The following is a 15,960-nucleotide window of genomic DNA, read 5'->3' on the forward strand; positions in this document are numbered from 1 at the left end:
TGTGCTACAAAGGCTCTCACGTGTCTGCACTGTCCAGCGCCCCTCCGTCGCGGCTAAGAGTGGCAGCCCCTGGCCCAACACCCCTGCCAGAGGGAGGCCCGGACGAACAGCAGGAGGAAGGAGGGGAAGGAAAGCCGCTCCCATCACGGCGGGAGGTGGTCCCAGCCGCAAGTCCCACATTGGCACACCCAAGAGAGAGTTGAAATTCAGAAAAAGAACTGAAATCAGGGTCTCGAAGAGATATTTCCACCTCATGTTCACGGCGGCCAAGAGGTGGATGCAGCCCCGGTGCCCACTGAGGGGAGGTGGTCCATCCAGGCAAGGGGGTGTTTTCCAACCTCGAAAAGGGGGAAGTTCTGACGCCCGTTGCCACACGGATGAGCCTGGAGGAGGCTGTGCTCAGCGAAATGAGCCGGTCACAGAAGGCCAAATAGTGCGTGATTCCACGCACATGACATATGCAAAGTAGTCAAAGCTCATAGAAATAGAAAGTAGAGGGACTTCCCTGGCGGTCCAATGGTTAGGGCTCCGCACTTTCACTGCTGGGGCCCTGGGCAGGGAACTAAGATCTCGCAAGCCGAGTGGCGCAGCCGAAAAAAGAAAAAGAAAAGAAAGTAGGGTGGTGTTTCCAAGGGCTGGGAGGAGGGCGCTGTAACGGGGACAGGGTTCAGTTGTGGAGGATGAGAATATGGCACCGCGCGCAGAGATACTTAACACCACTGAGCCGTACACTCAGAAGTGGTTAAGATGGTAAATTTCATGTTATATGATGTGTATTACAGTTTGAAGAAACAAACAAACAAGCTTGGAGATAGCTGTTAGGAATCGCTGAAATGGCAAGTAGGCAGGTGGTTAGACACATGGAGAGCTCAGGGGGGGTCTGGCTGGAGACACAGGTTCTGAGTCATTGGCGCACGGGTGGCTTTTACAGCCAGGGGCCTGGACGGGGCTCCTGGGGAGAGGCGGAAAGAGGCCCAACCCCGCCTCGGCCGCCCCAGCCTGCAGCTCAGGAGGGTGGCGTGCTGCAGCCTTGACCCAGAGGCGGCAACAAGACCAGGAGGGTCGAGAGCTGTGGGAACCACGGAGGAAGGTGTTTCTAGAAGGTTCCCCTGGTCAGCTTTTGAATGATGCTGAGAAGCCAAGTCCTACGAGAGTGCAAGTGATCCCCGGCCACCGCTATGTGAGGGCCGTGGAGCTGGTGTCAGGACCACCGCCGTGGGCGGGTAGGAGTGAGGGTCAGCCGGGTCAGGCTGGGGTCCCACAGGGAGGAGAGGAGGCGCAGGTGGGGCAAGGCTGGAGGGGGAGTGGCGTGGAGAGGGGACAGTGGTTCAAGAAAGGATCTGATGAACATGTTGGGACCTTTCCAGCTGTTTGCAGCACCACCTGCTGACCAGGCGTGGGTGCGTGGAGACGGGGTCCTCTCCATCCGCTGCCCGGCCGCCTTGCCCACACGTCACTCGCGGTAGCCGTGACTTCCTGTCTTTCCTAATTGCAGATTTACGAAGGTGCCTACCACATCCTCCACAAAGAGCTTCCTGAAGTGACCAGCTCCGTCTTCCGCGAGATAAACACGTGGGTCTCTCAAAGGACAGCGGCGGCAGGAACGGGGTCCCCGCCCTGAGTGCCCTGGCCAGCCGTCGGGCCACAGTCGGGGAAGCAGGCAGAGGAAGGGCAGGAGCTGGCTTCTTAGATGTGGCTTGCCAACAAACAAACAAAAATCACAAATTGGAGGAATCCCTAGCACAATTTACTAAAAAAAAGAAAAGACAGTCTTGTCGCACATCAGGCCGTCCGCCACTGGATCTGCCTTAAGTGGTGGACACTTTATGCAAAAATAGGAGGTCACAGCACTTCCCAGAGAATGTGCTGGAAGGCCTTAGGCCGCAGAGCCCTGCCCGGCCTCTCCTGCTCCGCAGGGTCCCAGGACCCCCGCTGCAATAACTGGAGGGGTCCCCTCCCGCCACCCCGCGCCCCGCCCTCACTGCCTCGGCTAGGGCCCCCCCTCTGGCCGCCGGATGCGGGGCGGCATCCACTTCCCCGGCAGACTGGCGCCGCCGCGGCCCAGAACATGCCTGCACTTCCTCAGCACATGTCCCCCCGTGACCCACGTCAGCTCCTTGTCCGCCGGGAGCCCGGGGTGGGCTGTGGGGCAGGTGGGGCTTGGCCCAGAAGAGGCACCCTCGCCCCCTTCCCTCCGCGGGGCACGTCAGGGCGGCTGTTCGTCGCTGACGAGCGTTACCTGGGGCTCAGAGGATGGTTGTGTTGGAGATGGAGTGGCTCGTGTGTATAGCGTCTGTTCTGAAGCAGAGCCGGGGGGGTGGTGGGAACCAGGGGGCTTGAAGGCATGGATGCCCGACAGCCCTGTGCAGCCCCGGGGGGCGGGCCTAGGAGCCCCGTGCGGGACACGCCTGTCCCAGTTCCCGCCTGCCGGGCCACAGCCGCCCTGGGAGCCTCGGTGCTGGCAGCACAGCTACCTCTGGTGGCCGGAGAAGCTCCCCACGCGGTGGCCCTGCCCACGGCTGCAGGCCTGAGGCCACAGCAGCCCCGCTGCCTTTCTCGGTGCCAAACCCACAGCCCCCCACCCCTTGGCCCTCAACTGCGCCAGAAGTAAACGGGGTCACCACCCACCCGGGGGGTACTTTGACTTTGAAATGGGACTCACTGTCAGGTCTTGAGGCCCCACCTGCAGATGTGGCCGTGGCGGGGATGGAGCCGCCGGGGCGTGGAACCTTGGGGGAGGTGCGGTCCTGCCACCCCAAGGCTTCCCTGCCTGACGCGGAGGCTGGGGGCAGGACTCCCCACTCCCCTCCCCCTCCAGCGCTGGGAGCTGATGCCCCACGTGTGCCGTGTTCTTCCAGGTCTGCTTCTCGGTCCACCTCCAAGGGCCCCCGAGCTGCTCACCCCAGCGACCGTCAGCTGGCGGGGGCCTTGGTGCGTGTCCTGCTGGCCCTGCCCCTTGGGAGGGAGAGGCGCCCAGGCACCCAGCCCCGGGGGATGGCACCTGGGTCCCAACAGAGAGCGGCTTCATCGCCACGTCTTATTCCTCTGGCTTCTCTTTGGAGGAGAAAAACATGTAGAAAATGCAAAGAGAGGTCAGCCCCACCTGCCCAGCTGGGCAGCCGTGAGAAAGTTCCCGCTCTCGGGCTAAGGAACGGCAGAAACTCCACCCACAAACCCCAGACGCCCAGCCGTCCCGCCTGCAGGTCACAGCCCGCCCCCCACCTCCCAGAAGCATGCCATGGCAAGGCCATATCCCAGATTAAATACCAGGCACGTGGTTTGACCAGTAATCTTTCGATGCATGAATTTATTTATTTGAAAGCTCTTATAGAGGCATATTCAGTCACCTTTACAGATCTGGTTAAAGAATCGCCCATATTTAAAAGAAAAAAGTTATTTGAAACCAGGACTGTTTCCTCATCTGGGAGGGGACACAGGGTACGTCCACCTGCTGAGTCAGGGGTGCAGGTAGCAGCGTCTGGAGGCCCCCAGGGAGCACCCTCCCGTCCTTGCTGCACCAAGCAAGTCTTGAACTGGGGTCACCCTCCATGTTGGCAGCTCCGTGCCCATACCTGGAGCACCACCGCCATGCCATCGCCGTGGTGCAGGGGAGCTGGGTTTGGAAAGGAAGCGAGGTCACACACGGCCTGGGCTCGAGGTAACAGGAGGACAGAGGCCACAGAGGGGCCCTGGACATGCAGCCTATCCAAACCACGCCTGGGAGAATGGACATATTACTCGGGACACTGGGCCCAAGCACGCCTGTGAACTCGGTACCGCCCTGTAACTCAGAGGCCATGCTGGGCCACACGAAGTGGTTTCACGCCTGAAAAAATCTCTAGGAAAAGATGCCACCTGCAGCCACTGGAGGTCCCAACCCCGCCAGGGCCCATTCCTTTGCTGGGATGGGGGGTGGTGACCCCAGCTTCCCCTTGGCTCTTGGGGGCCCTGGGGCTTGTGATGAGAGCTCTGGAAACTCCCTGCAGGGCCCCGCCCTCCTGCTCTTTCCTTCACCAACTGCTGGCATCAACCTGTTAGGATCATAAGCAATTTACTGGTTATTGTCATTGCTGCCGCTCAGCCACCTTCCTACACGTAAGCTGTTAGTGGGGACCCTTGTATTAGAACTATTAACGCACCAACGTCTGCCACAGCTAACCCTAATAAACCACATGTTTTCTGATGGTGTCGTCTGCCTGCCTGTGTGATCTGACTGCAACGTCCCTTGCGGAGAGACCAGCGGCCCTTTGCGAGGCTGCACTGGGGGTCTGGGCCGGTCCCCTGATAAACCCCAGTATGCGGACCTGACCGTCCCTCTTGCGGAGCAGACTGCACACCGGCTTTCTCGTACAGACGCGGCCACCGCTGCCACCAGGGGCTGGGCCGCCCCAGTTCTGGGCTCCACGGCTGACCCTCCTCCACAGTCCCACGTAACTTCTGACAATTTAGAAATAAGTTCTGATCTCCTCCCCCGTGGCTGCACCTCTGCCTCGCCCACCTGAGCGCAGGAGACCCCAGCTCGGGCGGCTGCCTGCACCCCTCCCTCCGTCCCCCCTGCGCCTGACCCAGAAGCAGAGGCTGTCGGCTGCCTGTCTGTCCAGGCAGACCATCTCCCTCTGGCCCCACTGGCCCCAGGGCAGTCACTGTCCCCTCCTGCCGGTGGCCACAGCAGCCTCCTCCGGGTGCCCCATCTCCCGACTTGTGTCCCATTGGTCTTTTCCCACATAGCGACCAGAGCGGGTGTTCAACGAGTCAGGCGGTGGCCCTTCCCACTCCAACCCTCGTGGTCCCATTTCATGCAGAGGTGGCCACGGCCCTCCCAAGCCTGCAGGCCCTGGGCCCGTGGCCACACGCCAGCCTCTCTGTGGAGCCTTCCCACCACCCTGTGTGGAGCTACCCACTCCCTGGCCCCCACCACCCCTCCTGCAGCACAGCCACTGCCATCTGACTCGACCGCATTCTGTGGACCCTCGATAGCCCTGTCCCCCCACCGGAGCTGAGCTGCGGGAGCTGGGTCCTCGCGTCAGACCTCTGTGTGGTTTCCAGGGGTCCCCGGTAAATATCTGTCCAGGGAGGAGGGGGTGGGGGGCCAGTGCTCTCTCTGGGCCAGGCTGGAGCCTGGAACTGGGGTTATAGGCGCAGGGCCCACTTCTTGGTGGGCGCCCGTGCCCTCACCCAGGCCACACCTCCAAGGGCCCCCTTGGGTTTAATGTTCTGCTGTTGCTGGCTTGAAATCCTCAATCTTTCTGGGCATCGTTCTCCTCCCGAGTTCCTGGACCATCCTTAGGATCGCTGCTCTGGACTCTTCCTCGGGCAGGTCGCCCAGCTCCACGTCACTTAGTTCTTCCGGGCTTTATCTTTTCCTTCGTCTGGAACATGTTCCTCTGCCCCCTCGGTTTGTCTGAGTTGCTATTTGTATTTTATGTCTGTTAGTGACGTTTCTCGACCTTGGAGAGGGGGCCTCTGTAGGAGGCGTCCTGTGTGTCCCAGCGGTGCTCTCGCCTCTCGTCACCCAAGCTGCATGCTCTGGGGGGCTGCGTGAGCCCTTCTGCGGCAGGGGGCTGACCGCGTGGGGCGTCTGGTGGGCCTGGTCGGCCCCTGGCCTGGCTGGTCGCCAGGCCTTGCCACGTGTGGATGCCGCTGGCTGCTGGTTAGCGGGGTCTGGTCACGAGGCGGCGGGTTGTGGAATCCTAGGGGACCCCAGGCTAGTGCTGGCTCCCTGGTGGGCACAGTCGGGGTCCAGGAGACCCTGGGATGCTGCCCACCCACTGGCGGGTGAGGCCAGGTCCTGGGGTTAGTGCCGGTCTACTGGCAGGCGGAGCCGGGCCCAGGGGTCCCAGAGCTGGTGTTGGATGGCCGGTGGGGGAGCGGTTCCTGACACAGTTGGGTCTGGGGTCCAGGGTGTCCTGAAGCCTGTGGTGACCTGCCAGTGGGCAGGGCCGGGGCCCAGCTGGTCCCAGGGCGGATCTGGCCTGCTCTGGGCAGGCTGGGTCCACAAGCTGCAGGACTGTGCTTTTCTTTTCTTTTTTTTAATTTAATTTTAATTTTATATTGGAGTATAGTTGATTTATAATGTGTTAGTTTCAGTCCGGTGCACAGCTGAGTGATTCAGTTGTATATATACACTGTTCCTCAGATTCTTTTCCCACATAGGTCATTACAGAGTATTGAGCAGAGTTCCCTGTGCCATACAGCAGGTCCTTATTTATTACCTATTATATATAGTAGTGTGTATATGTTAATCCCAAACTCTTAATTTCTCTCTCCTCTGCCCCCACGTTTCCCCTTTGGTAACCGTAAGTTTGTTTCCTAAGTCTGTGTGTCTGTTTTGTAAGTAAGTTCATTTGTATCTTTTTTTTCTTTTAGATCTCACACACAAGTGATATCATATGGCGTGTGTCTTTCTCTGTCTGACTCACTCAGTAGGACCATCCCTGGGTCCCTCCGTGGTGCTGCAGGTGGCGCTATTTCATTCTTTTTTATGGCTGAGCAATAGTCCGTCGTGTATCTGTACCACGCCTTCTTTATCCGTTCCTCTGTCGATGGACACTTAGGTTGTTTCCATGTCCTGGCTACTGTAAACAGTGCTGCAGTGAGCACTGGGGTGCATGTATCCTTTCAAATTATGGTTTTCTCTGGATATGTGCCCAAGAGTGGGATTGCTGGGTCATATGGTAGCTCTATTTTTAGTTTTGTAAGGAACCTCCATACCGTTCTCCATAGTGGCTGTATCAATTTACATTCCCACCAACAGTGCAAGAGGGTTCCCTTTTCTCCACACCCTCTCCAGCATTTGTTGTTCCTACTTTTTGATGATGGCCATTCTGACGGGTGTGAGGTGATATCTCATTGTAGTTTTGATTTGCATTTCTCTAATAATTAGCGATGTTGAGCATCTTTTCATGTGCCTCTTGGCCATCTGTATGTCTTCTTTGGAGAAATATCTGTCTAGATCATTTGCCTATTTTTTTGATGGGGTTGTTTGGTTTTTTGATATTGAACTGCATGAGCTGATATGTTTTGGAGATTAATCCCTTGTCGGCTGCTTTGTTTGCCAGTATTTTCTCACATTCTGTGGGTTGTCTTTTACGGTTTCCTTTGCTGTGCAAAAGCTTTTAAGTTTATTTAGGTCCCCTTTGTTTACTTTTGTTTTTATTTCTATTACTCTAGGAGGTGGATTGCAAGAGATCTTGCTGCGATTTACGTCATAGTGTTCTGCCTATGTTTTCCTGTGAGAGTTCCATGCTATCCAGCCTTACATTTAGGTCTTTAATCCATTTTGAGTTTGTTTTGTGTATGGTGTTAGAGGGTGTTCTAAAGTAAGTCCCCTACATAGGAATGAGTTCTGTTCCGAGAGCGCGTTCGTAAGTCGTTTGTTTATAAGTCCAACAAAGTTAGCCTAGGTACCCAGCTAACACAATGGGCTATGTACTGTACTGTAATAGGTTTATAATGCTTTTCACACAAATAATACATAAACACAAAAAATAAAACATTTCCTTTTTTTTTTTTTTTTTTTTGGCGGTACGCGGGCCTCTCACTGTCGTGGCCTCTCCCGTTGCGGAGCACAGGCTCCGGACGCGCATGCTCAGCGGCCATGGCTCACGGGCCCAGCCTTTCCGCGGCATGTGGGATCTTCCCGGACCGGGGCACGAACCCGCGTCCCCTGCATCGGCAGGCGGACTCCCAACCGCTGCGCCACCAGGGAAGCCCTGGACATTTTTGATCTTACAGCACCTGGAAAAGTACAGTAGTGCAACAGCTGGGATACTGGCATCAAGGGAACGGACAAGAAGAGTTACTGAGGAGGGAGAGGGGGTGGGAGACGGTAGAGCTGAAGGATCGTCAGCAATAGGAGACGGAGAGCGAGCTGCAATTTCACTCACGCCTGACGTTAGTGGAACACATATTTCGTTCGCAACTTGAAAGTTTGTATGTAGGGGACTTACAGTAATTTCATTGTTTTACATATAGTCGTCCAGTTTTAGGGCTGTGGTTTTCTTGGTCTGGTGTCTGCCCCCTGCTGGGCAAGGCTGGTCTAGCGGCCTGAGCAGGCTCCCTGGAGGGTAGGGCAGGTGCCTGCCCACTGGTGGGTGGAGCTGCGCCGTCTGGTGGGCAGGGCCGTGTCCCAGGGGGCTGTGAGCCCAGCAGGTCCCAAGGCAGCCTGTCAGCTGACGGGTGGGGCTCTGTCCCCCAGGGGGCTGTTTGGCCCAAGGCTCCCAGCGCTGGACCTGCAGGCTGTTGGGTGGTGCTTGGTCTTGGCGCTCACAGGCCAAGATGTCAGCCCAGCAGCACAGCAGCTGTGTTCACGGGCCGAATGTCCCCCAGTGTATCTGCCACCGGCGTCTGTGTCCCCAGGGTGAGCCTCAGCCGCCCCCCACCTCTGCAGGAGACCCTCCAAGAACAGCAGGTAGGTCTGGCCCAGGCTCCCATCAAATTACTGCTTCTGCCCTGGGTTCTGGTGCGTGTGAGGTTTTGTGCGGCCCTTTAGGAGTGGGGTCTCTGCTCCCTCGTCCTGTGGGGCCCCTGCAGTCAAGGCCCGCTGTCTTCACAGTCAGATGCTCTGGGGGCTCCCGGTGCCAGACCCCCGGGCTGGGGAGCCTGACGTGGGGCTCAGAGCTCTCACTCCTCGGGGGGAGCCTCTGCAGGGTCGTTATTCTCGTGTGTGGGTCACCCATCTGGGGGTCAGGGACTCCTGCTGTCCCGTCGTCGTTCCTTCCTCATGTCTTTAGCTATGGAAGATACTTTCTGGTGGGGTTTGGTCTTTTCCGTGGATGGTTCTGCAGGTGGTTGTGATGTTGGTGTGCTCGTGAGAGGAGGTGAGCTGCTCTCCTGAGATGACTTGTGATGGAATTTTCAGTCACTTTGGGATAGGTCCCACGGGGTGGCCAGAGCTGGCCGTCCCCTGTGCAGAGGCCCCCTGGGTGGAATGCAGACCTGAAGGACGGCCCCCTCCCGAGGCCTGCACTCCTCCTACAGCCCAAGCCTCAAGGGGTTGACTGTGGGCAGTGTCCTCTCTGGGCTGTTCCTGCCTCCTGGGAGCACCCATGGAGCACAGACTCCTGCTGAGGGCCATCACGTGGCAGGTGCCCCATGGTCTTGGGGCTGCCCCCAGATCCAGGACGGGGTGACACAGCTTGCCTCATCTTGGTGGGGCAGGAAGAGGGACGATGGAGCGCCAGGCCGGCCCAGCGGGGGAGAGCACGAGGTGAGCATGAGAGGGGCGTGTCCGAGGGGCTCGGGGTAGATGGGGAGGGAGCACAGGTTGGTCCCAGGACTGGGATTCAGGGACGGAGATCTCCAGCAGCAGCAGCACCCCACCCGGGATGGTGCGTGGGGGGAGCCTGCGGTGGGGGGTGCAGTGCTAGGACCAGCCACAGCGGGGAGCCACCCGCCCTGACCGGAGGGTGTCTGGAGCCTGGGGTAGAGGACACAGCCGTGGCCAGGTGGAGGCTGGGTGGGAGCAGCAGCTGCTCTCCCACTCACTGCCCTGAGTGTGTGGCTTCCGGCCCGTGGACCAAGGTGGCTGCTCCTGCCACAGCATCCTCATCCCAGCCCACTGGGAGAGAAGAAAGGAGAGGGGCAGGGTGAGCTTTGCAAGGACAAAACCAGAGACCTCATCTGCCGTTTCTGCTCACATCTAGGACCTGGTGGCGTGGCCACGGCTCAAGGCAGGGAAGCTGGTAAATGAGCCAGGTGCCCACAGCAAAGGAAGGGCACAGAGCTGAGAAAGACAGCAGGCTGTGCCCAGGAACCAGGCATGCACCCCAGGCTTTCCAGGAGGGGAGACCTGGGCTCAGTATCCACCTGGAAGATGCCCACAGGGCAGGTGAGAGTGAGCTGGAGGTGAGGCAGGGCCCCAAGTGGGGCCGAGCTGGCAGGAGACGGCTACCGTGGAGGCTGGGTGACAACTACCTCAAGGGCCGAGGAATCAGGAGTACACGAGTGTCCATCTCCACGACTCCATGGGTAAGAAGGGGCTACACCGTGTGCCCAGAATTGCTCGTGTTCCATCTTCCAGGAAAGAGGTGAGTTCATGTCGAGGTTCAGTGGGCTGCTGGTGCCTCCTCAGGACCCCGTCTCTCACTCCAGGTTTGGTGGTTGGTAGTACTGCTCCCACTTAGACCGATAAGGATGCGGGGGCTCTGATGTGCTCTAGCCCAGGTCCCCGGCCCACGTGCAAGACAGCTGCTGCCTCCCCGAGGTGCAGGTGGTGACCACCCAGGTGCAGGGTGCTGATGGGACTCCGAGAACTAAGCCACTGGCAGGGGAGGTGGGGGGCTGGAGTGCCTGAGAGCAGCTTCCTGGCTCCAGGGCCCCTCCCTTCAGAAGTCCCTGCCTGAGGCTGTGCTTCAGACTTTTACCAAAGTGAGAAATTTTTATGCTAGTAGAGTGCTCCAGGAATTAAGGCTGCCCCTCGCCCTGGCAAGCACTCCTAACTTTGTGACGGCACCCTCACCCCTCCTCACTCTGCCGCATTGAGGTGGACACTGAAAGCTATGTAGGAGTTTTCCAGGTAGAGGAGCGAACATATGCATGCCTTTTTTTTTTTTTTTTTTTTTTGCAGGTAGGAAGATTATTATAGGATGGGTTAAAAAAACGTATATCTATCTTTGGGTAAGGGCCAGGACTAGGGCGAGGCAAGTGAGGCACTCCCCTCAGGCACACAAGGGTGCACCAAAAATCGTAGTCATTAAAAATAAGCAATATTTTAATGTAATACTTTACTTTTAAATCAAAATTAATGATAAACTAAATACTGACATTTCAAAACACGATTCCTGGTTGTCTTTTGCTCCAGTCCCCCAGGACTCGGCAGAGCACGGTCGGTCGGCTTGTGGCCCCTGCCCCGCCGGCAGGCCCTCTTCTGCCCTTACACTCCACTTTATGTACAAGCTGTTTTTCTTTTCTGTTTTTGCTTACTCTGTTAACAGTTGATCTGTTTTTCCCAATGAGATCTTGTGATGGAATAGAATGCATGTAATATTTTCCAGTAAAATGTATGGAAATTCTGATTCAACAGTGTTCACTTCGAAGCAGGCCCTGGGCTGAGGGAAAAACAGTGGCTTCCCTCCTCAGCACCCCCTGGACTGATACGCACCACAGCCAGTGGCTGAGGCAGGTGGAGGGAGCCAGGCTGGGCTGGGCTGAGGCCCACGGCGAGCCGTATGAGCAGCAGTTGCTCAGGAAGCGAGCTCAGAAGCCCCGCCTTAGCTCACCTGAGGGCAAACACCTCTGGCCCCGCGAAACCTCCCAGGGCCAAGGGGAAAACCCTGTCCCCAAGGGGAGTCTGGTCATCAGAAGGGCTGCCTACTCAGACCCACAGATGCGGGGCCCTGACCCAAGCTCCCCCGACCCTGTCCCTGGTACACAGGCTCCCCCAGTGAATTCAAGCTTTATTGTCCACCTCCGCCCAGGAAAATATGCCAGGAGGGGCCAGGAGCAGGTGGGACAGGGGACGGAGGCCCTAAGAAACGGCCTGCCAGGTTTCCCTGAGTGGTGCCCAGCCCCAGGGCCTTGGGGCTAGTTTGTGCTGCGGGAGAGGCCTCATCCCAAGGTACCCCTCCCCGGGGTCCCCAAGGCCCAAAGAGGAGGGGAGCCCCGCCGAGCGCCTGCCGGCGCGGTGACGCCCCAAGCTCACAGACCACGCGGCGCACAGCCCTCAGCAGTCCAGGCCGACGGACGCCAGCAGGTCCTCCAGTGCCCGCAGCTGCCGCTCTGCCTGCTCCATGGCGCTGCACGTCTGCGCGGCGCTGCCCAAGTGGAAGCGGATGTCGTCCACCAGCGGGATGGAGTCCGTCTCCTGCCGGGCCGTCACGGCCGCAGCCTCCTCCTTCACCGCCTCCACGAAGTCCTCCCGCTCCAGCAGCTGCGGATAGGCCGGCTCAGGGCACGCCCACCGCCCACCCTCAGCCACCCCGGGCCCACGCTCACCTTCTCGATGACCTTGGCCATGTACTTCGTGCACTGGTCCTCCAGGCGCGCCAGGCCAAACAGCTTGGCCACGCGCCACACGCCCACCACGCTGTCCTCGTCCAGCAGCTGGGCCAGGCCACGGCCACACAGCTGCTTCAGGCCTGGCAACAGGTACATGTCGGCCACACTCAGCACGTCGTAGGCCAACTCGGGAGGCAGCTGCGAAAAGAACGGAGGTGAGGAAGGGCACCCGAGACTTAAGAATGGGGTCCACGGGCCAAGCCAGGGGCTCACGTTGCAGGCCAGCTCTGTCCCGAGCCCCGCAGCCAGAGCCCGTGTTTCCCACCTGCTGTGGCAGGCACGGCCTCCAGAGGACGAGGGAAGCTGGGTGCAACTTTCACCCAGTCCAGGCGGGGGCACCTGCTTGGCCGTCACCCCGTTCTCCGGGAGCAGCTGGGAGCAGCTGTGACAGGGACCCTACAGCCCACTGACCCCTTCTGGGAGGAAGTGTGCTAACCCTGCCCTGGGCACTCACCGCAGAGAAACAAGAAACAAACCCCCTTCCTCAGTCACCATATTACTAGTGACCAGCACACACGCGCGCACGCAAGCAGCGCACACCTGCCGCCTCCTCACCTGGGGCAGCTGCCTCGGGGCAGCCAAAGGGCCCTGTGGTGACCCCAACGCATCCCCACTGTTGCAGGAATTCAGGGTGACTGTCCCCGCCCACCCCCTGGATGGAAAACTTGGGGACCTCAGATGGCTACACTGTCTCTCCAAGTGCCAGGTGCTCATGCCATGAGTCTTGTCACTCATTCCTGCCCTGGAACCAGGGCCCCTCCACCTGATAGAAAAGTTCACACAGGACCCACACTCCAGCCTCATGGAGAACAGGCCTCTCAGAGCCAGTCCGGACCTGGGCGCTTCTTCTAAGCCCTGTGGTGACATGGCCTGTGTAGCTCCCCCAACCCCTGCCCAGCACACACACCTCGGTGTGGTCACTGTAGATGTAGTACAGCACGTGGGTGAAGACGGCAGGCGAGATGTCGTGCAGGGTGATGGCCAGGAGGCCGCCTGACGCCTCCAGCTCCTCGTTCTCTCGGAAGTGGTCATCCAGCAGGGCCCGGAAGTAATCGCTGCGGCCACAGAAGAAGGCCTGTGGGAGGCTGGGCTCAGGGTGGGCCAAGACTTGTGCCTGGAGGAGCTGGCCCAGGGCTTAAGGCAGGGGTGGGGGTCCGGAGAGAAAAAACTTAGTACCTTGTGACAGAGGAAGCTGTAACCGTCCACTCGGAAGCAGACATCAGGACAGCTGCTGAAGCCGTCGCAAGGGAAGGGCAGCTCGCCAAGATCACCCTGGCGGGGGACAGCAGAGCAGGTGCCATCAGAGCAGGCAGGAGATGGGAGAGCAGCCGGCTCCGGCCAAGAGCCTGTTGTAGCTCATCCTGGAGGACGACCGCTGCCCCGTGTGTTGACTTAGATACACGACAACTAAAGCAAGCAGGCCAGCTCAGAAAAGGGCAGCAACTGGGCTCTAGGTTTAAACCGCATCCCCATCCCCACCCCAGACACGCCCCCTACCTACAAGCCCAGCCCAGGCGGGTGCGCTTACCCGGAGCTCGGGGGGCAGGGCACAGTCAGCCAGCAGGGCCAGGTCCTCCCGCAACCGGGGGTCTGCCTGGGGGGGCTCAATGGTCAGCACCTTCACACACGTGCCTGGCTTGGAAGCCACTGTGGAGGGGAGAATGCAGCTTCAGGGAGCCGGGCGGCCTGCCAGCTGCTGCCTGAGGCCCCGGGCCCCAAGGCCTGGACACGCACACTCACACTTGGCCTCCAGGTCGCCGAGCAGGTCCCACAGCTGGCACTGCTTGGCCAGACGCTCACAGTCGCCGACATGCTCCACGCCGACGTCCAGGCAGCCTGGGTATGGGTGCAGGGCTGGGGGGAGGCTCAGAGCCTGAGGGGGCCCTCGGATGCCCCGCGGCCGTGCCTCGGCCCACCACCCGAGTTCTACAGGACCCGGGACAGACGAGAAGGGCTCCTCTGTGGGTGGGAAAAGCCAGCCCAGGAGGCAGCTGGAACCACCCTGCACCCCAGGGGATGAGCCCCAGGAGAGAAAAAGTGGCGCCAAAGCCACGTCTGGGTGTGCTGCAGCCCCTCCCTACCCAGACCCAGGGCTCACCTGTGTACAGGTACTGCAGAAGGGCCCCAAAGGCCACGGGGTTGATCTGTAGGCAGAGACCGCAGGGAGACAAGGTCAGAGACAGCCGCTCAACACAAATTCCCTGCTCACCCTCTGCCCTCCCCATCCCTGGGAGGGACGCACCAGAGGGTGCCTGAGGACCACGACACTCTTGCCCTTCCATTTGGTGTCGAGCATGTGTGCGAAGTAGGTGCTGCGAGCACCCAGGACGCAGCGATGTGCCCGGAAGGACTTGCCGTGCACTAAGAAGGCCACGTCGCTGTGGATGCCCTGTTCCAGGAGGCTGGGGGCAGAGGAGGGGGTGCTGAGCAGTGCCGCCCCTCAGCCCCACACCGGCCGCGCCCACCGCGGAGCCCCTGTGCAGGGCTGTCTCGTGCTCAGTCTCACCGCAGCAGGCAGCTGTAGTAGTAGTCCCGCCGCCGGTAGGAGGCCGTCACCTGCTTGTAGTCACGCAGGGCCCGGCGGATGGCCTCACTCTGGGCCCCGTAGAGACAGCGCTCCCCATCGAAGGTGTTGGCCTCGCAGCGGGCTCCTGGGGACAGCAGGGCTGCCCAGTCTGCAGGGCCATGGGGCTGCCCGCCACAGCTGGGGAGGGGCCTGGGGGAGAGGCGCATCTCCCCTCCCCACCCCACCTACGGGGCCCGAGTTGCCCTGGGCCTGCTCGTGCCCCAGCATCCTCCCCGCCGGGGCCCAGGCACACGCCACACACCACACAAAACAGACGGCTTGGAGGCCGGCCCTAATCTGTGCACTGGCGGTCTGGGGACACACCCTAGGCAGAAGAGTCCCCGTCCTCACCTAACTGAGGTTCCTGGGGCAGAAAGACATACACAGGTTAGCAAATGACGTCAGGTGCTCTGAAAAAAAAGCTAAGCAAGACGAAGGGTGACACTGGTGGCAGCTGCCACAGGAGAGGCTGTGGAAGGTCACTGTGGCAGAGACAAGGTGCAGAGACCTGAAATGAGTGAGAGCCATGCCAAGACCTGGGAAAGGCCTTCTGAGCAAAGGGAACAGCAAGTGCAAAGGCCCTGAGGGGCACGTGGGGAGGCAGCAGAGGGCTGGCCGGGGCGGGAGGGGGAGCAACGCTCCTCACGGAGCAGCTCAGGGCAGGCCAGGTTCTCTAGCTCATGGGAAACACAGCGGGGAAGCCACTCAGGCCAGGAAGCGGGTCACACTGGCCGTGGGGCATGCCCACTGTGGCAAGGACAACAACACACGGTAGAGGACAGGGAGGGGCAGCCGCAGGGAGACGCTGACCCGGGGCTGCGGAGCTGAGAGGAGAACTGGCTCTGAGGGCAGAGCTAAGGGCACTTGCTGACGGCGTGCGGGACTGAGAGGGGATGCCAGGGCCCTTGGGCACAGCCCGCGTCCACCGCCCCACCCAGCCCTGCCCTGCGCACTCACCGTTGGCTAGCAGGTAGAGCACCAGCTCTTCGTGTCCACAGAGGCAGGCATAGTACCTGAGAGGGAGATGGGCGGGGCAGGGGCGCTGTCAGGCCTGCAGGCCCCGCCCACCCTACCCACCCCCCTGCCCCCCGCCGGCACTCACAAGGGGGTGCTGTCCCACTTGTCCCGCACATTCACCTCCACGTCTCGCTGCTCCAGCAGGTACCTGGGCAGGGGAGGTCAGAGCCTGGGTCAGGATGGGTTTGGGGTCTGGAGAGGAGACCTGCGGAAGGGGAAGGAGGAAAGCCTCCCCAAGTGAGGGCAGAGACCAGAGCAGGACAGGCATTTAAGGCAAAGGAACCACGAAAGAGTGTGGATGTGGGAGCCCCTGGGCGTCAGAGGCCCCAGAGCTGAAGAGGCTGAGCATCTGGGCTGAAGGCTTGAGGGAGGGAGGGAGG

The 15,960-nt window shown here is 59.9% G+C and overlaps 2 protein-coding genes across 5 annotated transcripts in view; one reads left to right on the forward strand and one right to left on the reverse strand.

Moving 5' to 3' along the window:
- Window positions 1-1,764, forward strand: part of MGLL (monoglyceride lipase) — a 101,415-nt gene extending 99,651 nt beyond the window's left edge. The window contains exon 8 of one of the 2 annotated variants that reach the window (XM_029241777.1): window positions 1,496-1,764. In XM_029241777.1, the coding sequence (XP_029097610.1) occupies window positions 1,496-1,621 (126 nt within the window). In that variant the 3' untranslated portion in view covers window positions 1,622-1,764. The remainder of the gene's footprint in view (window positions 1-1,495) is intronic. The other variant, XM_029241776.1, reaches the window with a different exon arrangement.
- Window positions 1,765-10,541: 8,777 nt separating this feature from the next.
- The window catches only part of ABTB1 (ankyrin repeat and BTB domain containing 1), a 6,901-nt gene continuing 1,482 nt past the window's right edge, over window positions 10,542-15,960 (reverse strand). The window contains exons 2-12 of one of the 3 annotated variants that reach the window (XM_029243291.1): window positions 15,666-15,728; window positions 15,521-15,576; window positions 14,504-14,648; window positions 14,240-14,399; window positions 14,096-14,141; window positions 13,738-13,833; window positions 13,526-13,644; window positions 13,174-13,269; window positions 12,905-13,072; window positions 11,935-12,135; window positions 10,542-11,869 (exon numbers count right to left, since the gene is read on the reverse strand). In XM_029243291.1, coding sequence (XP_029099124.1) covers window positions 11,663-11,869; window positions 11,935-12,135; window positions 12,905-13,072; window positions 13,174-13,269; window positions 13,526-13,644; window positions 13,738-13,833; window positions 14,096-14,141; window positions 14,240-14,399; window positions 14,504-14,648; window positions 15,521-15,576; window positions 15,666-15,728 — 1,357 coding nt within the window. In that variant the 3' untranslated portion in view covers window positions 10,542-11,662. Of the gene's footprint in view, window positions 11,870-11,934; window positions 12,136-12,904; window positions 13,073-13,173; window positions 13,270-13,525; window positions 13,645-13,731; window positions 13,957-14,095; window positions 14,142-14,239; window positions 14,400-14,503; window positions 14,649-15,520; window positions 15,577-15,665; window positions 15,729-15,960 lie in introns of all 3 variants that reach the window. The other 2 variants (XM_029243290.1, XM_029243289.1) reach the window with 2 other exon arrangements.

Source organism: Monodon monoceros, unplaced genomic scaffold, assembly GCF_005190385.1.
Source record: "Monodon monoceros isolate NGI ecotype Baffin Bay Population unplaced genomic scaffold, NGI_Narwhal_1 Super_Scaffold_3, whole genome shotgun sequence".
Classification (NCBI taxonomy): Eukaryota; Metazoa; Chordata; class Mammalia; order Artiodactyla; family Monodontidae; genus Monodon; species Monodon monoceros.